This window comes from Myotis lucifugus, unplaced genomic scaffold (genome assembly GCF_000147115.1).
Source record: "Myotis lucifugus unplaced genomic scaffold, Myoluc2.0 scaffold_615, whole genome shotgun sequence".
Classification (NCBI taxonomy): Eukaryota; Metazoa; Chordata; class Mammalia; order Chiroptera; family Vespertilionidae; genus Myotis; species Myotis lucifugus.
Window position 1 is genome coordinate 334263 of NW_005871663.1, and position 24253 is coordinate 358515.

The window sequence follows — 24253 nt, forward strand, 5'->3', positions numbered from 1 at the left end:
ATATTAGTTTCAGGTATACACCATAATGATTCAATATTTGTGTATATTCTGAAATGATCACCACAATAAGTCTGTTTCACATCCATCACCATACATAGCTACAAAAAAGTGTTTTTCCTTTGTGATGAAAACCTTTAAGATCTGTTCATTTGGCAGCTTTCAAATATGCAATGCAGTGTTGCTCACCACAGTCACTCTACTGTAACTTAGGGATTTTTAAAGCCAGAAAAACATCTACTAGGAGAAAGTGCCTGGAGAACCTTGAGAGAGAGCAGTGTGTGTTGGAACATGTCTGAAGACCCACCAAGGAAAGTGGTACCCATTCTACAGTCATTCTTGGAAGTCACAGGGGTACAGCCTAACGTTGTGCCCTCCCAGGGCGCCACCTGCAGTGACACGGTGTCTGGCTCTCTGGGCTTCACTGATTTGGCGTGCAAGCCTGACCAGGACCCTTCAACTGCTGCCTCCGGGGCCTTCTCACGTCCCGGTCCCATTCATACTGATTTCACCTGTTCCTTAATGAAATCTTATCTCCTCTGGCCTATAGGATTCTACCTCCCCAAGATATTCTGATGGCCTCCTGGATTTTCTTCCTTATTTCTTGGATTTCCTACCCTTGAGTTTGCGCTGACCCCACTTCAGTTAGTAAAATAATAGAAATCCAGACTAGCCACGTTTCATGCAGATTGAGATGGACTTGTGAACAAGAAGTCTGAGGAAGGCCGTCCAACAGTGTCATCAAGGATAGGACCCAGGCCTCTTCCATCTTTATGTGATCATGGTCACAGAATGGCTGCCTTACATCTGTAGAACTGACAGGGAAAAGGGAAAGGGACAAAGATATATGACAATTGAGAATGTCTCTTTCAAAACATTGTCTGGAACCTCCCACATTCTCACCCCCAACATTGAATTCTGTTTATATCTCCTTGGCCACAATTGAGTCGTGTGGCTGCTTCTAGCTGCAAGGGAGTGGGAAAGCCAATATTTACCTTTTCCAGTCTGTATAGTAGAGGAAGGCACAGGAAGAGGGGGATGTGAATGGTTTCAAGAAACCAATCCATAGAATTGTTTAGACTACGTTCTGGAGTCACTCACCAGCGCCCGTTGATTTTTCTGCCACACAACTGCTTTTTTGTTGAAGTTCAGACCTTTATTTGGATTATTCCAATGATCCTAAGCCGGGCATCCTAGAACTAGACCAGTGCTGTCCAACAGAAATATAATGCAAGTCACATGTGGCTTCAGGTGTGCTAGTAGCCACATTTTAAAAACGTTAAAAGAAATAGGTAAAATGAATTTTAACAATGTATTTTACTTAACCCATTACATCTAAAATGCCATTTCAACTTGGAACCATATGAAATATTATAAAGAAGATCTTTTATACTCTCTTATTTTGCATGCTGTGTGTTTTACTCCCAGTACAGTTCAGAATGGCCACATGTCAGGTGCTCAGCAGCCAGAGGTGGCTGATGTCTTCTGTATCGTACAGCACAGACCTGGATGCTTTCGTTCTCTCATTCATTATGTGCAGGTGGCCCATGGGCACAGGTCTAATCAAGTTACTGAGTTGTTATGAAACCTTCAGTGCTCCTCTCTGCCAACCCAATAAGGTCACATGATCTTAGTCTTGGTTTGGTATCCAGGATACTAGAGGGTTTGAGCTGCTGCAGCTCTCCAGTGACAGAGCAGGCTACTTTGCTCTTCTGTGGGCCCAGCTCAGGTGCCTTTGTCTTTTTAGTCTTTCCCGTCTGTGAAACCCATATCTCAATCCATTGTAGTCTTACTCTCCTCCCCACAAGAGGGATTTCAGATACCTTCCTGGCCATGAACACTTCCTCCAATTCCCTTGGCCCTCCTACCCCCCATTTTATACTTACTAAGTACGTGCCAAGCAAATGGTTAGGGCTGGGTATGTACTGCTGGGCAAGATCAACTCCAGCTATGGTCCCACCATCTTGTAGTTGGAGATTACAAGCCGATGAATGACTAGGTGTGTGTGTTTCCATAGGAACTACTCTTTCTATGCCTTGGACAACCAGAACCTAAGGCAGCTATGGGACTGGAGCAAACACAACCTCACCATAACTCAGGGGAAGCTCTTCTTCCACTATAATCCCAAACTCTGCTTGTCGGAAATTCACAAGATGGAAGAAATTTCAGGAACCAAGGGACGCCAGGAGAGGACCGACATTGCCCTGAAGACTAATGGGGACCAGGCGTCCTGTAAGTGGTGATGGCCCGGTACTTCCAGCCTGGGGACCAGATAGTGTGGCTTCCTTCCCTTCACCTACCACACTGGCCCCCAGGGATTAGCACTGCCTCCCCTGTGAGCTTACACAACTCTGTGTGCAATAGGCTTTCTGAAATACTGAGGACAGGTGTTGTCTCTGTACCAGATACAGTGCCTGATACTGGAAGATGTTACATAAACATTGAATGAATGAATGAATGAATAATACCTCCTTATATATGGCCTTGGATCAAATGTTACAACAGGCCCTGCAGTTGCTACAGCTGGAGACTGTCAGCTGACTGCACTCCTGTGATAGGTTCTCTCTTGAAGGAGTATCTGAGCACTGAGCTGCCAAGGCTTCCGTAATACTGTCACGCGGAGTTGATTCTTTACAGAAGAATGTGGTCCACACTGTGGGAATTCTGAGGATGAAGAGTGAGGTTGGGTGGAGCTTAAGGGAAGACTTGCATTCCAAGCAAAGGAAATTACTCTCTCCAAGATATTGGAGAGTCAAGAAATTGTCTGTCCAAGGTATAGTGATCTAAACTCACTTGGCATGTGCTCATTTGCACTAGAGTTACATCTTCTGACATGTCAGGCTTAAAGGTCCATGTGCATGTCAAAATTGTGTCAGGACTCTTAACTATTGTCCAATTTTCCTTCTCACATTGGTGCCAGCTGCTATTTTTCAGTTGAGCATCTGGCCAGGTAATTGGCTGGCAGTATGGGCCAACTGCCATGACCAGTTCTTGCCCTCACATGGGAGACACATGTGGGAGCAAGACCTGTCCATGGAACAGCAGGTTGACATCTCCTTTTCATCTCCTTTTCATGGACAGTCTTGGGAGTGTAGGGTCACCGCTTTATGCTGAAACAAATGATGAAATACTGATATTGTTGTGTGTTTTTTAAATAAACTTTTCTAGGTGAAAATGAATTACTTAAATTTTCTTATATCCGGACATCTTCTGACAAGATCATGCTGAAATGGGAGCCGTACTGGCCCCCTGACTTCCGAGACCTCCTGGGGTTCATGCTCTTCTACAAAGAAGCGTAAGTATAAAGTAAAAATGTGGATATTGCATATGTGCTCATTGTTCCCCTCTGAGGCTGCTCTATGTCGTCTTCCCACTTGTGGAATAAACTTGTGGAAAAGCCAGAAACTGAAGCAGATAGGTTTCATTAGGGGTCCAGATTGGCCAATCTCTAATAGCAATTATTTTAATTTGCCCTTTATATGTACATCTCACCAGATTTCTTCAGTGAAAGGTCACTCAGTGTACTTAATAGTTTTTTTTTATTTTATTTTTTACCTATTTTGTATTTCTCCATCATTTAAAACATTGGGGGAGGGAAATCCAAGATGGCAGTGGAGTAGGTGGATATTACACTTACCTCCTCCTAGGACTAAAAACTAGAATTACAACTAAAATATAGAGCAATCGGCCTCAATAATCAACTGAAGACTAGCTGAAGAAAAGTCTTATAACCAAGGATTTTTAGAAAAAGCCACATCAAGACTGGTAGAAAGGGCAGAGACACAAAAAGGGCTGGTCCTGCTCCCCTAGGCAGTGGCTGAAATTTTGGGGGGATATCTCAGCCGCTAACATCCCCCCTAAAAGCATGGGGTCTCAACCCCAATCTGGGCTCTCCGGGCCAGAGCGTTACAACTGGGAAGAGGTGCCCATATAACATATGGCTGTGAAAATTAGTGAATCTGTCTGCCAGGGAGAGATGGGAGTCTGCTAGAATGCACAAATCTTGTTCTCAGCCACTCACCCTGTGCTCTAGTGGAAGGAGGGTGGAGCAGATTAGAATCTCCTAAGGAGAGACAATCTCCTAAGGAGAGACTGGGGTTTGTGGCTCTGGAGAGAGAGAGATGAAGGGACAGCTGCCAGGATTCCTATGCTGAGTCCATCTCCCGCACCACAGATGCCATCTTTCTTATATGGTATTACCCTGGGGGAATGCAATGAGACCACCCTCTGGGCTCCCAGTTGTCCCACCCTGTGTAGCATGGGTCCTGCTGAGGAGTAGCTGCCTGGGCTTGGGTGTAGAAGTCCAGGCAAACTCAGTGGCTTTCCGTGACTGAGTTGTGTAGCTTTGGAGTAGAGGCCATTCCACCTACTTTCTGGTGAACCTGACTGGAGGCACCTCCCCTGCAGGAGATATCCACTAGCCCCACCCTCCTGACTCTGGTGGGATTGAGTTGCATGGTCTTACAGTGAGGGCCACTCCCACGAGGGCCACTCCCACCACCTTTCCCCAAACCTGACTGACAGCTCCTCCTCATGGGAGATCCACTAGACCTATCCTCCTGCTGTGATTGGATGGATTCTGGGACAGACTGAGTTGTGTAGCTTTAGTACAGAGACCATTTTTCTTTACATGCTCAACTGGTGCAAAGCCCTCCCTTCACAGGGCCAAATCTTGCTCTTTTTGGACCTGATAAACTCTGCTGGCCTTACTCTGCTGACTCCCTTGACCACGCCCCATCACAAATGTGTGTGAGCACCCAGTGGTGGCAGGTAGACTTTCTATACACTGGGACATTTGCTGAGTGGCCTCAGACCCAGCATTGGCACTGAGTTTGAACCTGTATCAGTCTGGCAAAAACCAGTCACCCCTACCTGGCAATTGAACCTGCCTTGTCCAATTGGAGTACTGCCAGTGGCTCTTTCAGTGATTGAGCCTAACAGGCAGCTGACAGGCAGCGGTGGATCTCAGGGTGCGTTGGGACTTTTGTGGACCTTTTCCTGGGCCTGGAACTTGTGAAAACCAGCCATAGTGCACAGCTTGTTTCTACCTGTGCACAGCCAGGTCCAGCAGAGGCAGCCACAACTGTAGACCACTTTGAAGCTTCAAACAGGTTGCCCAGGGATAGTCAAGGCAGCATCTGACATTGGACTGTGCCAGAGTTCCTCCTTAGAGGCCCCAGAACCAACACTCCCACTAGCCAGCTTTAGGCAACATCAGAGCAAGATCTAGTAAGCTTCACAAGTTGCATATCCAAAGGAAGATCTTGGCAGGCACCAGACCCTGCAGAGGAGAATTCAGCTCTGTGTAGTCAGCACCTGCACAAAGCTCATACACTGCAGTTGGGATTGATCCTCACAGTCAGCCAGTCTCAGGACTGACCCCACCTATGAATGGGCCAATAGCAGTCAAGACTCAATTATATGAGAAGGGCCCACATAACCCTCACAGGAGTCATTCCTGCAACACCGAGATCAGATGATCAAGGAGACTGCACATTGCAGTCCTGCAGGACATATACTGCATAAGTCCACCCTACCAAGACTGAGAGTTATAGCAGATCTACCTAATGCATAGAAACAACAGTAAGAGGCAGCTAAAATGGGAAAACAACAAAACAAGCCCCAAATGAAAGAACAGGAGAAATCTTCAGAAAAAGAGCTAAATGAAGTGGAGACAAGCAATTGATGACATACAGAGTTCCAAAGAATGGTTATAAGGATGCTCAAGGAACTTAGAATTATAAGAGCAAAAGAATATAGAAACCATTAAAAAGATCTGGTCAGAAATGAAGAATACAATATCCAAAATGAAGAATACACTAGAAGGAATAAACATTAGGTTGGATGAAGTAGGGGATCAAATCAGCGATTTGGTAGACAAGGTAGCAGAAAACATCCAGAGTGGCAAAATGAAAAAAGAATTTTAAAAAGTGGGAATAGTTTAAGGCAGTGGTCGGCAAACTCATTAGTCAACAGAGCCAAATATTAACAGTACAACGATTGAAATTTCTTTTGAGAGCCAAATTTTTTAAACTTAAACTATATAGGTAGGTACATTGTTATTAACTTAATTAAGGTACTCCTAAGCTGGCCTTTGCTAAAAACGTCCTTAATCTGATTGAGGTACGTTCGCTGAGGTCGACCCCTTCCAACTCTCCCATCCACACTCGTCTTGTATACTTGTTTCAGATGTGTGGATGGGAGAGTTGGAGGGGGTCGACCTCTGCGAACCATCGCCCGACCGACCGACCCCCCCACGTCTTCTAACGCCACTTCTTCAAAATAGACTCCCCCAGGCCAAAAACCGACTTCTGCGCATGGGCCACAAAGTTTCAATCGCACTGTACGTGTGTGCCCGCACGTGGTATTTTGTGGAAGAGCCACACTCAAGGGGCCAAAGAGCCGCATGTGGCTCGCGAGCCGCGGTTTGCCGACCACTGGTTTAAGGTACCTTTGGGACAGTATGAAGCCTACCAATATCCACTTCATAAGGGTACCAGAAGGAGAATAGAGAGAGCAAGGGATTGAAAACCTTTTTGAAGAACTGACAGAAAAATTCCCTAACCTAGTAAAGGAAAAAGACACACAAGTTCAAGAAGTACAGAGGGTCCCAAACAAGATGAATGCAGAGGCCCACACCAAGACATATCATAATTAAAATGGCAGAGGTTAAAACCAAAGAGAGAATCTTAAAAGCAGCAACTGAAAAACAGTTACCTGTTGTAAACAGTTACAACAGAGCTCCCGTAAGACTGTCAGTTGATTTCTCAACAGAAATATTTCAGACTAGAAGGGATTGGCATGAAATATTCAAAGTGATGAAAAGTGGGAATCAAGTACAACCAAGACTGCTATACGGAGCAAGGCTATCATTTAAAACTGAAGGAGAAATAAAGAGCTTCCCAGGAAGAAAAAGCTGAAGGACTTAATTTCCACAAAACCTGCATTATAGGAAATGTTAAAGGGTCTTCTAGAACAGTGGATGCCAACCGGTGGTCCACAGACCATTGGTGGTCCGTGAGGTCCGAAAGGTTGGCAACCACTATTCTAGAAGGAGGAGGAGGGGGAGGAGAAGAAGAAGAAGTAATAGAGAAACAGAGGCATAAAGAATAAAAACAATAAATACATACCTATCAATAATCACTTTAAGTATAAATTGTTTAAAAGCTCCAATCAAAAGACATAGGGTAGATGAATGGATAGGAAAAAAGGACCCATATATATGATGTCTACAGAGAACCACCTCAGAATGAAAGATACACATAGACTAAAAGTAAAGGGATGGAAAAAGGTATTTCATGCAAATGGAAATGAAAAAAAAGAAAAAAGCTGGGTAGCAATATTATATCTGACAAAATAGACTTTAAAACAAAGACTAGAATAAAAGGTAAAGAAGGATACTACATAATGATAAACGGAGCAGTCTAACAAGAAGATACAACCCCTGTAAAAATTTTGTACCCAACCTAGGAACATGTAAATATATTAAGCAAATCTTGATGGACATATAAAGAGAGAGATTGACAGTAACATAGTTATGGAGGGGTTTTTAACACCCAATTGACTACAATGGATAGAAGTTCCAGACAGAAACTTAGGGAAACTGGCCTTAAATGGCACACTAGATCAGACGGATTTAATTGGTACCTTCAGAGCATTTCACCCCAAAGCCAAAGAATACACATTTTCAAGTGCACATGGAACATTTCCTAGGATAGACCACATGTTAGGACACAAAACAAGTCCCAATAAGTTTAAGGAGATTGAAATAATGTCAAGCATTTTCTCTTACCATAATAGCATGAAACTAGAAATAACAAGAAAAAAACTGGAAAACACATAAAGGCATGGAGGCTAAATAATAAGTTACTAAACAATGAATGAGTTAACATTTAGATTAAGGAAGAAGTCAAAAGATACCTTGAAACAAGTGAAAGAAAACACAACAACCCAAAATTCTGGGACACAGAACAAACAGGTTTAAATGGGAAACTGATAGCATTTCAGGCCTACTCAAGAAACAAGTAAAATCTCTAATAGTCTTACCTTACACTTAAAGGAACTAGACAAGGAACAATAGCAGAGCCCAGAGTGAGTAGAAGAAAGGAAATAATAAAGATTAGAGCAGAAATAAACAAAATAGAGTCTAAAAAATAATATAAAAGATCCATGAAACAAGATATTTTTCCTTGAAAAGATAAACAAGATTGACAAACCTTTAACCAGACTCATCAAGGAAAAAAGATAGAAGACCCAAATACTAGTAAATATAATCAGAAATGAAAAAGGAGAAGTAACAGCTGACAGCACAGAAATACAAAGGGTTGTAAGAAAATATTACAAACAACTATATGCCAACAAAATTGGACAGTGTGGATGAAATGAATAAATTCCTAGAAACATACAATCTTCCAAAACTAAATCAGTCTGAATCAGAAAATCAGAATAGACAGATTGGAACTACGAAATTAAAGTAGTAATCGAAAACCTCCCAACAAACAAAACTCCTGGCTCAGATGGCTTCACAGGAGAATTTTACCAATCATTCAAATAAGAACTAACACCTATCCTTCTCAAACTATTCGAAAAATTTCAAGAGAAAGTCTCCCAAGCTCATTTTATGAGGTCGACAGTATCTTAATTTTAAAACCAGATACTCTACAAAGAAATAAACGTATAGGCCAATATCCCTGATGAACATAGATTCTGAAATCACCAACAAAATATTAGCAAACCAAATCCAGCTATACATTAAAAAGATCATACACCATGCTTGAGTGGTATTTATTTCAGAGATATAAGGTTGTTACAATATGCACCAATGAATAAATGTGATGACTACAGAAAAAAAAAGGAAGATAAATCACATGATCATATCAATAGATGCAGGAAAAGCATTTGATAAAATCTAGCATTCGTTTATGATGAAAACTCTCAGCAAAGTAGGAATAGATGGAACATACCACAACGTTATAAAGGCCATATATGGCAGGCCCATAGCCAACACCACAAGACAGGGATGTCCACTTTTACCACTCTTATTTGATAATAGTACTGAAAGTCCTATCCATGGCAATCAGACAAGAAGAGGAAATTAAAAGGCATCTAAATTGGAAAGAAAGAAGTAAAACTCATTATTTTCAGATGACATAATACTGTATGTGGAGAACTCTAAATATTCCACCAAAAAACTACTAGAACTGATAAATGAATTCAGTAAAGTAGATGGTACAAAATATCCAGAAATTAGTTAAATTTTTATATACCAATATTGAACTATCAGAAATGGAAGCTAAGAAAACAGTCCCATTTACAATTGCATCAAGAAAAATAAGATACCTAGGAATAAATTTAACTACATATGTAGTAGATCTGTACTTGGAAAATTATAAGACACTGTACTAAAAAATCAAAGAAGGCACAAATAAACAAGTATATCCCATGCTCACGGGTAGGAAGAATAAACATTTTTAAAATGTCCATACTATGCAAAGCAATGTATAGCAATTCCTGTCAAGATACCAATGTTGTATTTCATAGAACTAGAACAAATATTCCAAAAATTAAATGGAACCACAAAAGACCCCAAATAGCCACAGCAATCTTCAGAAAGAAGAACAAATTTGGAGGCATCAAATTACCTTATATCAAACTATACTACAAGGCATCATGGTACTGGCATAACAACAGACATTTAGGTCAGTGAAATAGAATAGAGAGCTCAGAAATAAAAATTTACACCTTTTTGATCAGTGAATATTTTGCAAAGGAGGTGAGGTAAAGATGGTCTAAAAATGGTTTTGGGAAAATTAGACAGATACTTGCAAAAAAAATGAAACTAGATCATCTTCTTACACCATACATGAGAATAAACTCAAAATGGATTAAAGACTTAAATGTAAGTCACAAAACCATAAAAATCCTAGAAGAAAACACAGGTCTTAAAAGCTACGACTGTTCTTGTAGGAATCTTTTTTTCTGATATATTTCCTCAGATAAGGGAAAGAAAAGAAAAAATAAACAAAAGAAACTACATCACAGAAAAGCAAACCAACAAAAGGAAAAGAAAGCCCAGTGAATGGGAGAACATATTCATTAATGATATATCTAATAAGGGGTTAATACCCAACATTTATAAAGAATTCGTGGAACTTAACACCAAAAAACAATTAGGAATGGCAAAGGACCTGAATAGACACCTCTCCAAAGAGGGCATACAGATGGCCTATAGATATATAGAAAAAGTGCTCATCAGAGAAATGCAAATTAAGACCACAAGGAATAACACCTCAGAACTATCAGAATGGTCCATCATGGATGGATTTGGAGAATATTGTGCTAAGTGAAATAACCCAGAGAAAAGCAACTACCGTATGATTGATTTCACTTGTATATGGAACCCAAAGAACAAAATAAACTAACAGGCAAAATAGAAATAGACTCATAGATACAGAGGACAGATTGATAGCTGTCAGAGGGGAGAGGGTTGGGGAAATGGGTGAAACCATTGAAGGGATTAAGCAAAAACCCCAAAACTCGGAGACAGTCATCAGTGTTGTGATTACCAGAGGAAAAGGGGTTGGGGAGAGGTTGAAGAGGGAAAATGGGGAATAAATGGTGATGGAAGGAGACTTGACTTGGGGTGGTCAATACACAGTAGAATATATAGATAATGTATTATAGAACTGTACGTCTGAAACCTTTGTAACTTTATTAACCAATGTCACCCCAATAAATTCAATAAAAAATAAAATGAAAATGTTACAGTGCTTCAGAAGACAGGATCACGGACACTTGACTTGACACATAGGTCGGAAAGGGCTTCCCTAGGGCAGCGGGGATGGACTGAAATATGAGGGAAGGGCCAGGGGAGTAGCAACTGCAAGAACTCGACGGGGGGGTGGGGGCGGTCACGTTTGAAGAAGTGACATATAAAAAGGAGGAAAGTGAGTCATGGTGGGAGAACAGACTGGTGGGGGGGGGGCGGTAATGAAGGACAGTCTTTACATGGTCTTGTTGAATCACAAGCATTTGATCTTTATTAAAACCATTGAAGAGAGGGGGGAATGCGGGGAAAGTACCTAACATAATATTGACCATTTAAACTAATTTGAAGCATCCAGCTCAGTGGCATTGTGTACATTAATGATGTTGTGCAACCATCCATCTCAAGAATTTTCTATCTTCCCAAACTGAAATTCTGTCAGCAGTAAACAACACCTAATTTCGAGTATACAGCTGTGCTGAGATTTTAAAAAGATAATGGAAGTGGTGATAGTGTTAATATCAATATTAGCTTCATTTCTCAAGATTATGTGGCATAATCTTGTGAGCTGAGAAGTTGCATACATTCTCTTATGTAATCTTATAAAGGAGCTGCTGATAGTATTATCACTATTGTTATCAGGAAACAATATTAATTACTATTTATTAAATATTATCAAAGATTGTTTAATATTTACTACTATAATTACATGTGTAATATTACACATATGTAATATAATAAAGTTAAATACAGTATATCATGTAATTGTATAATATTAAAGTATTAAATATTATTTATCACTATTATTAAGTACTATTACTATTGAGAAATCAGGGGAGGTGGCTGCTTTCTCTTAGGCCGTTTCTGTGTCATTTTTCCTTGTGCATGAGGGTGTTGGTCAGGAGGATGCAACCCTATAGTCTGGCTGCATCTCTGTGGTCCTCAAAGTGAGTTGAAAATGGTAACCGTCTTCTCTTCCACCGTGACAGCCCCTACCGGAATGTGACGGAGTTTGATGGGCAGGATGCGTGTGGATCCAACAGCTGGACGGTGGTGGACATTGACCCGCCTCCGAGGTCCACTGACCCCAAGTCACAGGCCCATCCTGGGTGGCTGATGCGGAGTCTCAAGCCCTGGACTCAGTATGCCATCTTCGTGAAGACCTTGGTCACCTTTTCTGATGAACGCCGCACATACGGGGCCAAGAGCGATATCATCTACATCCAGACAAATGCCACCAGTAAGTATATTGTGTGACAGGAATTTGTGGGGGAGTCAGGCGTCTTGCCTTTAATATGACGACATTGTACGAAGTTCGTGTTCGTTGCGTAAATGGATGGATGAGTGCTCACATGCTGTGCATGATCTGTGGTAGCGATGGACTCTGATTACGTCCCTCCTGTCCTGGGTGAGCATGCCACGTGTCTCCAGTTTTCTCTGGTGTTAAATAGCACTGCAGCAAACACCTTCATGGTTCGTCTAACCTGTGGATCCCCTCACACCCAGCCTGCAGCTCGCACCCTCCTCACAGTGAACCTGTGTCCTTTCACCTTTCCAGATCCTTCCGTCCCCTTGGATCCCATCTCGGTTTCTAACTCTTCATCCCAGATTATCTTGAAGTGGAAGCCTCCCTCCGACCCCAACGGCAACATCACACACTACCTGGTTTTCTGGGAGAGGCAGGAGGAAGACAGCGAGCTGTATGAGCTGGATTATTGCCTCAAAGGTGAGTGCAGGCCGAGTGTGGGAGCGGCAGGTTTCACACGCATCTGATCCACTCTCTTCCACGCCCGGGGACATATCTCTCCTCTTCCTTTTCCCAGTGTGTGCACAAGAGCAGACTTGCACACACACTCTGTTCCTCGTACGGAAACACACACATTTCTGAACATCACGACATGAGCACACACTCGGAAGTCTCCTGTGGGAACCAGGTATTTCCCATGTCTTGGCACCACTTCCCTCTGGAACTCTCTCCTCCTTCCCCGTCTTCCACTCTCCTCTCCCGTCCCACACCCTGTCCCAGTGGGGAAGCCGCTGTTACCCACAGGAGACTTCCCCGCTGGAGTACAGCAGCTGAGTGTGCTGCGAGGTGGTTGACAAAGTCAGGGAAGGATTTTGGCCCTTAACTTGAGACCCTTATGTTTGAAAGACCCGAGACAGCAGGAGCAACCATCTATTTCCTCCTGTACTTTCTGTTAGACATTTATACTGATGATGATTTTTTTTTAAGTTTTTAATCTTATTTATTTAATGGGCTTCCATCTATCTACAAAAAAAATATTTGAAGCCTCAAACTAGTTTGTAAAAATTAGTTTAAGGTTATTTTAAAAGTAGGTTTTAGAAGACCCTATCAAACTGGAGAAACAGGTCATGTTTTTCTTTAATTGGTTTTTGTTTGTATTTATTTTTCTTTAGATTTTGGGGGAATAGTGATATCCTCAGTCTTTGACCTTGGGCTGCTGGTGAGGCGTGGTTGAGGCCAGGAGCTCTGGGTAGGCTCTTAGCTGGACCTCCGACCTGCTATGGGCTGTGGGCCAGTCAGAGCTTGTCACCTGCTGCCTTATTTTCGGGAGAAGGGGCAAAAGGCCAGAGGGTCTCTGGGAGCTGTCCCAGGGGTAGGGTCAGGGCTATATGTGTGCCTGTGACCTCATTCCCTGCCTGAGCCACGGGTTGCAAACGTTATTTATCTCCTCGACTGCTTTATATAACTCGAGAGCAAGCAGCCCTGAGCAGCTGAACCCGGCAGCAGGGCAGTCAAAGCTCGCCTTTTTTTTTTTTTTTTTTAAGAGCAACAACTTTAATTATTTAATTCATTTTACTTTTTATTCTGGAAGTCTAAATATATCATTACAATTGTGACTATTTAAGTGGGGTTTGATTTCTAATGATCCCAAAGTTTATATAATTAAAAGGAACTTTCTAAGGACAGATAGTGTACGATTCCACTCGTAGGAGGTCCCTAGAGGAGTCAGATCCATAGAGACAGAGGAGGTGCAGGAGCCGGGGGCCGGGGGAGCCGGAGGGGAGGGGCTTCGTGTTTAATGGAAACAGAGTTTCAGTTGGGGAAGGTGAGAAAGTTCTGGAGATGGAGGGTGGTGGTGATTACATGATAATGTGAATGTACTAATGCCGCTGAACTCTACTCTTAAAAATGATTAAGATGGTAAGTTTTACGTTATGTGTATTTTACCATAATTTAAAAAACCCAATGCAAGCACAAATATATAAACTTACTAACACAATATAAATAAATATAGTAACCATAATGAGTAGTTTTTTTTTTTTAGCTTTTTGAGGTATAATTGACAATTAAATTGTATGATATTTAAAGTGTAAATTGTGTTAATTTTGATATACAAATTGTGTTAATTTTGATACACACACACACACACATTGTGAAAGGACTCCTCCCATCTGCTTAATTAACACCCATCACCTCACACATTGATCTTTTTTTCTTTTTGGTGAGAACATTTAGAACATATGTTAACTCTCTTAGCATATTTAAATTATACAACACAGTCTGATCAACTATGTGGCTTTTTATTGTGGTAAAATACACATAACATACAATTTACTCTCCTAACCATGTTAAATGTCAGTTCAGTAGCATTAACTGCATTCACACTGTTGAGCAACCGTCACCACCCTCCATCTCCAGGACTTTCTCACCTTCCCCAACTGACACTGTCTCCATTAAACACGAACCCCTCGCGTCCCTCCCCCAGCCCCTGGCTCCCACAGTCTCCTCTCGGTCTCTATACATTGGGCTGTCCTGGGTGTGTCATCATGCTTCACAGTCACAGAAAACCATGGGACACCACGTGTCATGAGTGCGTGCTGGAAAGGGAACAGGTGTCAGCCTGCACCTGATCAAAAGTCCCTGCCCCTCCAGAAAATTGTCAGGAACCCACCCCCACCCCATCACTAAGGAAATCCAGTTTTCCTGCCCATAGTGCCATGACTGGCCCTCTAACAGTTACCCAGCCAGGTTATTCCATGCCTATTAATAAACATAAGAAGCATTTTTAAGAGTCCCCTGCAGGTTTTAAAGCTGTGTGAGTACTGGGGCTTCCGAGGGGGTACCCACCATTCACAGAAAGGTACTTAGAGCTCATTGTCCATGGGATGCATTGAAGCGGAGAGGAGGGATGGAGCTTCCTTTGCTCAGTAGACACTAGCAGCATGGAAGGCTGGTGGCAGGAAAGGGGACTCGAAGGGACTGTCCTGAATTTTGCCCGTAAGGAGGAGTGTGCATTCTCAAGGCTGTACCCAGAGTGTGGCTGTGTGATTGGACCTCAGGGGTCAAGACAGAAAACAGCTTTGTATCATTAACACTGCTCCAATGAGAAGTTGTTTTGTTTTTTCATTCCCTTTTCTAAGCTTATTTTAAAACTAGAGGCCCGGTGCATGAAATTCGTGCAGGGGGGGCGGGGTCCCCTCAGCCCAGCCTGCACCACCCTCTCCAATCCAGGGCCCCTCAGGGGATGTCCGACTGCCGGTTTAGGCCCAGTATCAGGCCTAAACCGGCAGTCGGACATCCCTCTCACAATCTGGACCACTGGCTCCTAATCGCTCACCTGCCTGCCTTTCTGGTCACCCCTAACTGTCCCCCACTGCTGGCCTGGTAGCCCCCAACTGACCCCCTCCCCCCCCGCTGGCCTAGTTGCCCCTCACTGCCCCCTGTCAGCCTAATCGCCCCCAACTGTCCCCCCTGCCAGCCTGGTCTCCCCTAACTGCCCCCCCTGCTGGCGTAGTCACCCCCAACTCCCCCCCTGCCGGCCTGGTTGCCCCTCACGGTCCCCCCGCCAGCCTGGTCACCCCACGCAGCCTGTTGTTCAGTCGTTTGGTCGTCCCTCACTAACCCCCCTGCCTGCCTGGTCATAGGCAGCCATCTTGTGAGGGTGTGAGGGTTAATTTGCATATCACTGCTTTATTATATAGGATTTTCTTCCCAATCTCCCCTCGTGTCTGTAGTCCAGGGTTTCTCTACCTCAGCTGTGTTGACTTTTAGGGCCGGTTAATTCTCTAGGGTGAGGCTGTCCTGTGCTTTCTAGGATGTCCCTGCCCCCTGCCCTCTAGATGCCAGGAGTCCCCCCCCACCAGCCCTGACAACCAGAAATGGCTCCTGACCTTGCCCATGTCCCGTTGTGCAGCATCACCCCCGGGTGAGAGCCACTGCTCCAACCCACTCCTGGGTTCCTGAATGAGCTGTAGGTTCTTTTATTTGTGCTGTACAACTTGATGGCTCAGTGTAATCATCGGGTCTCTAAGCCGGGCCCCTCAGAATTCCTGGTAGAATTCTGCTCTGCCCTCTGGTCTATCTACTTATGCAGTTGATTGGTTGATTGATTGATTGATTCATTCATTCAGTGGTGACTTGGCTCCCTGTTCTTTTCTAATCCTACCTCCCACCATCCTCTCGTACATCATCTCGCTGCATGGTGTCCTTGGTGTCTCTGACACGTCGAGGAAGTTCCTGCTTTGGGCCTTTGCACGTGCTTTGTGCTCAGTCAGAACTGCTTTACACCAGGATCTGTGGGTGGCTCATTCCTGTGATTCATTCAGGACTGCTCAGCAGTAGACCACCCCCAGGCACCTCTCTTTTGACCCTGCCATCTGAGCCATGGCACGTTTATTATTAGTTTATTGTGTGTTCTGAAGCCTCTGTGCACTAGAAGTTTCATGGGGGCAGGGACAAGCTGGTTACCTTCAATATCCAGTCCCATGGGGATATGGTATCAGACAGTGTCTAGAACAGTTGACATGCATCTTCTCAGCTGGCACCGACTGAGCCCCTGAGAAAGGTCTTACTCTTCACGGTAGGACTTGAACTGAGACCCCAGCCCTGAGCTCTGTCCTGTGTGCCCAGCCCTCTGAGCAGGTCCTCTTTGCTGTGTGTGTGTGTGGAGATTTGAGTCCACCTGCTCTGCCTTTCTGTAGGGTTGAAGCTGCCCTCCCGGACCTGGTCCCCCCCATCTGAGTTGGAGGGTTCCCAGAAGCACAACCAGAGCGAGTACGACGAGGCTGCCGGCGAGTGCTGCTCCTGCCCGAAGACTGACTCTCAGATTCTGAAGGAACTGGAGGAGTCCTCGTTCAGGAAGACGTTTGAGAATTACCTGCACAATGTGGTCTTCGTCCCCAGGTCAGGGGCTCACTGGCTCGGGGTTGGGGGTCGTGGCCTCGGGGATAAGATGAAGTGGGGACCCTGAGAGTACGCAGAGTCCGCGCTGGGCCTCTTCCCCGGATGCAGGGAGAGATCTTGTGATTTCAACAGGAACTTACTAAGAAGAGCAAGCATTCATCAAAGCGGGGGGTGGGGGGAGTTTAAAAGGCCCATCCTCTGCCTCCCGACATCTCCGGGGCTCTTTGTCCAGCCTCCCCTGCCCTTCCAGGTTCTGAGACAAACTTTGTAAGGTTATAGATGCCAATCCTGAGAGATGCCTGCCAGCCAGGCCTGGTTTATCACCAAGTCTCAAGCTCGGAGCATTCTCTCTTTTAAAATCCTCTGTCAGCTTCTTATCCTTCTGGGACTTTGCACAGCATCTTCAGACCCGGAGACTTCTATTTAAAATGCTGTGTTTTCCGTTAGTACGAGGAGGGACTTGCTGGTGTACATTTGATCTACCGAGAGGGCTTGCAGTAAAAATGACTGTAGGCTTTTCATTCATCTTCACTTCTCTGCAAGCAGACCTCTGTCAGTGCCTCAGTTTACTCATCTCTAGAATGGAGATAGCACGTTCCCATCTGCGAGGGTCATGAGACGCCCGAGTCACACAGGGAGTCTCCATCTTGGCACTGTCGGCATTTGGAACCAGATCATTCTTTGTGGCGGGGCCGTCCTGTGCTGTAGCACGGGGAGCAGCCTCCCTGCCTCTCCCCCGTGCGGCCTGCAGCGCCGTCTGCATCATATTAGTTCATTAGTCTTCACACTCACCCCCTGAAGCAGGTGCCCCTCCCGGACATGGGTCCAAAGTCCGTGTTTCTGAGCCGACAACGACTTGCCCCAAGTTCCCCCAGCAGATGTACGAGGCACCTCCTGCCTTTTTACCCTTGACCTCGCCTCTTCACCCTTAAAGACTTCAGCAGCCAGCTGCCCAGAACCTCTGATACCATTGGCCATTTCCAAAGTGGATCGAACCCCAAAAGGCTTACATTGGGATGAAACAAGCTTCTAAAACGTGTCTTCTTGAGCCCCCACCATCACTCCGCATCCAGTAGGCTAGGTTTCCTCAGACCCATCAGCACGTAACTCCTCTTCCTTTCTGTTGTCTTGCATTTCCCTCCCATGGCCCTGAGGCCAAAAGAGCACTGAATGGCACAGAAGCATTGAGGCAGCTACTGTTTTGCCCACTAAGCACGAACGCTGCCGGACTCGGGGAAACGGCATCCAAGGGGACCTCCGAAGGCCACGGCCCGGGGGCTTTTCTCTGATTTTTTTCTCCCTTGTGCTGAGTTCTCCACGTCTGTGGGGGAAGATGTGGTTCAGGTGATGGGAACGTGGCCCGGGGGCCGGCACCTTGGGGCTGCTCGGACAGAATGTGGCTTCCAGGGTGTTAGAAGCAAGAGGTCTGTCTGTACTCAAAGTGGTTGGTTTTGTTTTCACAGAAAAATCTCTTCAGGCCCAGGTGCTGAGGACAGTAGGTACGACTCACCCGTGGGACATCCAGGTGGCCCCTGGCGGCCGCTCAGCGCAGGGCCATGGAGTAGGCAGAGCGGAGAGCGTGCTGTGCCGCCTCCACGACCCAGGGCTTCTGTGGCTTGATGCATGTGAAGGGCCACTCTGCCAAGACTGGGCACTTCACCAGTTCACACCTCAAACGCCTTCACCCTGAAGTGGGATCTGGGCAAGAATGTGGGGGGAATCTTCACTAACACACTTACTAAACCTCGGATCAAGGGGCTTCTTTCTGGGCATCTCCCAGATGCCTCCCCCTGCATCCACTCACCGAACGCGTATCCTCTGTGTGTGCAGAGCGGAGCCTGGTGTCCATGTGCGGCAGGTAGTGGGGAGGACTGACCTGGAAACAGAACGTTTTTTTATTACTTTAATCCTCACCCAAAGATATTTCCCCCCTGATTTTTAGAGAGAGTGGAAGGGAGGGGGAGAGACGCAGAGAGAGAAACATCGATATGAGAGAGACACATCAATTGGTTGCCTCCCATGTGAGCCCCAACCAAGGCTGGGGATCCAGCCTGCAACCGGGGTATGTGCTCTTAATGGGAATCAACCCTGGGACCCTTCAGCCCACGGGCTGATGCTCTATCCACTGAGACAAACCAGATGGGGCTGGAAACAGAACCTTTTTATTGGGGGTGACAAGTGTGAGACAACAGGTGAGAGCCAGGTGTGCCATGTCACTGGATTCCACTGAAGACAGTAAGGCATGCTTCCCTTTGAATGAACTTCTTTTGTTCTCTTAGATACAGTGTTGTCCAGGAGGTGAGGATGGGCAGACAGAACGTGAGGGGAAGGCGAGCTGGTGGGACGAATTAAGGGCTCTTGTGAGGAATAGGAGGCAAGACTGGAAAAGGCAGGGTGGGTCCATGCTGTGGGGTTTTTAATTTAATTTTATTGAGATATAACTGACATACAACATTATATTAGTTCAGGTGTACAGCATAATGATTTGCTATTTATATATATTACCAAATGGTAATCACAATAAGTCTATTGAACATCTCACTTAGTCACACATTTCTTTAGTCACAAAAAGTTCAGTCACAAAAGTTCTTATGATGAGAACTTTTAAGATCTACTCTCTCAGCTTCCAAATATGCAATACAGCATTATTAACTATGGTCACCGTTTTGTGCCTTTACACCCCAGGCAGTATTTATTTTATAACTGGAAGTTTGTACCTTTTGACCCACTTCACACACTTGGTTCACTCACCCTGGTGATTTTATTCTTTAAGCAGAGTGTCTGTTTGTTTGTTTGTTTATTTATTTATGTTCAGGCATCTGTGTAGCCCCAATCTTTCCTCTAGTGGCAACTTGGAATATAATCTTATAGAAAAGAAAGGTCTAGAATTTTTAAGCCTTGGGCCAGACCAGGGTTTCTGGATCGCAGCTCTGTTGCCACTTGGGACCAGATTGTTGTCATTTGTAGGGACTGCCCTGGTCTCCATTCACTGATGCCAGTAGCGCAACCCGTCCCCCAAATAGTGATAATCAAAAATGCCTTCAGATGGGCCCAGTGTCCCCTGGTTCTGGGACTGGGCAGAATCACCCTGGTTGAGAACCAGGTCTAGTGTGAGCTGTGGGACAATAAAATGCTGTGTATGTAGGAAGTGGAAGGATCATTGATGTTTGATCATGGAGGTCTTTCATGACCAATTTGTGGTCTTTTTGGATATAATCCTTTGGGCATATACATATTTTGCCTCTTTGAGGAGCTCATCTTATGTTCTCAGTTGTTGAGATATCAATTCCTCAATTATTCATGAGGCCTCAGCATCTTGGCACTATTTTCAAGGCCCACTTGTAGCTATACAGGAAGGTTTGAATCTTGCTAAGATGAATATATCCTTGGTTTCTATCTGAGGAAACCATTGGTCTTTTCATACAAAAAGGCCACAATGAAATTCATAGTGAGTAAACCTAAAGTAGGGTTTGTTTCCTGACCACACACCTTGTGACCACAGTGCAGTAACAAAAAACTAAAAGTTTGAGCAGAAAAGTCTACTTCCTGGTAATTAAAAATCAACTATTTAGCTCTGGTTGGTTTGGCTCAGTTGGTTGGAGCATCGTCCCATGCACAGAAAGGTCACAGATTCAATTCCTGGTCAGGGCACATAACCGGTTACGGATTTGATTTCTCCGTCGGGCCTGTGCTGGATCGGTGTTTCTCTCTCACATCAATGTTTCTCTCTCACCCTCTCCGTTCTTTTCTCTATCAAAAAAAAAAAAAAAGGCCCAGTTACTTAGATAACTATTGGGTCAAAGCAGAAATAGAAACTTCACTAAAGTCTATTTGAAAAATACGGAAATGCGAAACACATACCTGAGCTTGTAGAATATTGCAAAGCTGGGCTTTGATGCCAGTCAGCAGACATACATTGTTTCAGAGATTAAGTACAAAATAAAAATGTAAAAATATAAATGTATTAGGGAGGGAGGGGAAATCAATATGGCTAAACTTGTAAATAAAATCATAGGGAAAAACACAAAAATAATTAGAAGTAAAGAAGGTGCCATAAAACTAGGACCTAAGGAAGATTTTAATATGTTGCATTCCATGGACAATCCTGTGTTATGAAATTTGAAGCTTTCAGTGAGGTGGGAAATTTTAACTCATCTGAATTGATTCAAGAAGTAGAAAAATTAAATATTCTAATAACTCTGAAAAAGACTAAGAAAAGGTGTCAATTAAGTTTAAAAAAAAACACACACACAACAAAAAACAGGCCCTGGGCCCAGAGTGTTACAGAGAAGATCTTTGAGACTTTGAAAGAGCAACAACTTCCTATAATATGGAAGCTTTTCCCGAGCATAGAAACCTATGGAAACCTACCCCGCTTACTTTCTGAAACTAACATAATACCTCTTAGCAGAACCTGACAAAGATGCTGCATTGGAAGAAAACCCCACGACCAGCTAATATGGGACTTTAGGTCCAAATGTCCTAAATAAAACACTGTTGGCAATATTGTTTGTCTCAGAAGTGCAAGGATGATTTAAGATCCAGCGATATGAACAATGTAATCTAGTTCCAAGAGGCCCAGGAAGGAATATCATATAATTCATTAGATAATGTTAAAAATACTTTCATTTAGGTGGGGGAGGCAACAAGATAAATATTGCCTAGATGTAACCAATAACCAAGCTAACATCATTCTTAAAACTATTCCCGTTAGAATTAGGAGGCGTCCAATGTCATGATTACTAATTAACATTTCTCTGGGTATCTAGCTAGTACAGATAGACACAAAACAGAAATTAGAATTTAAAAGAATGGATATTTGCAGATATTCTAGTGTAAGGCTGGACAAATGCTGGCCCAGGACCCAGCTACCTGTGTGTTGGAGAAGTTTTATTAGGAATGTAGCCACACCCATTCGTTTCCATTGTGTCCATGGCTGCTTTCAAGCTACAGTGGCTGAAGGCCATGGAAAGTTGAGTAGTTGTGATAAAAGCCGTATATCCCACAAAGCCCCAAATATTCACTCTCTAGCACTTACGATAAAAGTATGCTGACCTGTTTACTGGTGTGTTCCTTGAAAACCCAAGGAAATCAACCATGAAACTCTTAGCACGAGAGGATGGGAAGGTAGGGACAATATAAATAAACTAAAGCCTGTGGCTATACGAGCAATAATTAGTATACAAAACAAGGGGAAAGATCTCTTTCATAATTGCCATAAAACCTAAGAAACCCCATGTACAGTTACTGTAAAGAAAAAATTTAAAAACTGGCTGAGATACAAAATTTTACAGTTAAATGGGAAAGACTATTTCGGGTCATTTAAAAAAGTTTGCTGGCAAACAAGAAGAAATCATGCAACACAATGTGTAAAGATTAATATCTTAAGTGAATGAACAACACAGGAGCGAGGATGTGGAAAAATAGGGTAAGGTGGACAGTTCCCTAGAGAAACACAAAAGAAGCAATAAAGGGAAGAAAAGTTCTCACTCAGCAGTACAAAGAGATACAAATAAAGCAGTAGAGTGATGTTTCAAAAAAATACCTCAGGTTGAAAATCTGAAAAACAAATAAAGGAAAAGGAAGCCCCACTGACCTCACTCAGTGTTACCTAGTGCAGCCAGTAACCACGTGGACATCAGGCCTCATGGGCCGCGTGAGACCACAGTTAATCTAAGGTCCAGATAGAAATTTAGCCCAATGTATTAAGCGTAACCTAGTGACTTCTCCTTGAGGAATCTACTTTTAGGATCAAATAAGACAATGAGACAATGGTCAAAGCAATATTTGTAATACCAAAAAAGAATTGGAAAAACACTCATTTTAAAAATATAGGAGGATGGTTAAGTAAATTATGGCTTATGCATAAATTGGAATATTTTAGTTTTCCAACTTTTCTGCAATGAGCATGTGCTACTTTTGTAATGAGGAAAAACCTCGTTTCACATTGAAAAAGAAAAAACGTAAATTCTGTTCTAGTTAGTATGTCTTTTTTGTTTGTTTTTGTTTTTTTAAATATACTTTTATTGATTTCAGAGAGGGAGGGAGAGATTGAAACATCTATGATGAGAGAGAATCACTGATTGGCTGCCTCCTGCACGCTCCCTACTGGGGATCAAGCCCACAACCCGGGCATGTGCCCTTGACCAGAATCGAACCTGGGACCCTTCAGTCCGCTTGATTCTTACAGGCTTTTGGCATCATATTTTGAACACTCACCCTGGGTGGTCTGTTACTCTGCAAAATGAAAACCTGAAATTGAGCAGGTTGAGGGTAACATCGTGGTCCGTCTACAGCGATGGCCCCGGCCCCGCGCCCTCTCCGTGGGCCTGCCCCCTCCTGAGGCTTCGGAGGGCATCTTGCAAGCGGCTCTGTTGTAATTCCTGGCCATTTGCATTTTAATTCACCTGCTCCCTCACATCCCCTGCTCCAGTCCTTTATTCTAAGCCCCTTACTCGCCAGTAGCATTTGTTTAAAGATGGTGATTGCATGACGCTTTGTGTCCTGATGTCGCGACAGGTCGTTGAGGAAACGCAGGGCCCTTGGTGACGAAGGGAACATGACGATGGCTGTGCCCACAGCTCTGGGTTTCCCCAACACCTCAACCATCGTGCCCGCAAGCTCGGAGGAGCCGCGGCCCTTCGAGAAAGTGGTGAACAAGGAGTCGCTGGTCATCTCGGGCCTGCGCCACTTCACTGGCTACCGCATCGAGCTGCAGGCTTGCAACCAGGATTTCCCCGAGGAGAGGTGCAGCGTGGCGGCCTACATCAGCGCCAGGACCATGCCCGAAGGTGGGCGGCACCCCACGGGGCCGGGATACACACGCTGACCAAGGAGGGGCCCCGCCTCTTAACTGATCTGCCCCCAGAACTTTTTATTTATTTTTAGCTTTTCCCAGCTGTATTGAGAAACGATTGACATATAACATCGTGTAAGTTCCTGTAACTCAGTTTACAAGGTGGTGATCTGACCCCGTCCTATATGCACTGTGATTATACGGCATCTGCCCCCCTACCATCAGCTAACACCTCCATCACGTCACATTATTCCCAGTCCTTCTTTGTGGTGAACATTTAAGTTCTCTCTTAGCAACTTTCAAGCACACAGTACAGTATGTTTAACTATAGTCACCGTGCTGTACATGAGCTACCTAGGAATTATTCATCTTACAACTGGAAGTTTGTACCCTTTGACCAACATCTCCCCACTTCGCCTCCCCCAGCCCCTGGTAGCCACCAATCTACTCTGTTTCTAGGAGTTCTGCTTTTCAGTCATTCAGTACTTGTCTTTCTGTCTGACCTCCAATCGGGTGCCTACTGCCTGCAAGGTCCATCCATGTTGCC

The 24253-nt window shown here is 44.2% G+C and overlaps 1 protein-coding gene across 1 annotated transcript in view; it reads left to right on the forward strand.

Annotated features, from left to right (window-relative positions):
- The window catches only part of INSR (insulin receptor), a 134114-nt gene that overhangs the window by 80119 nt on the left and 29742 nt on the right, over positions 1-24253 (forward strand). Inside the window, 7 exon segments of the mRNA XM_023746008.1 lie at positions 2015-2229; positions 3166-3292; positions 11752-12002; positions 12321-12488; positions 16709-16910; positions 18374-18409; positions 23430-23701. Coding sequence (XP_023601776.1) covers positions 2015-2229; positions 3166-3292; positions 11752-12002; positions 12321-12488; positions 16709-16910; positions 18374-18409; positions 23430-23701 — 1271 coding nt within the window.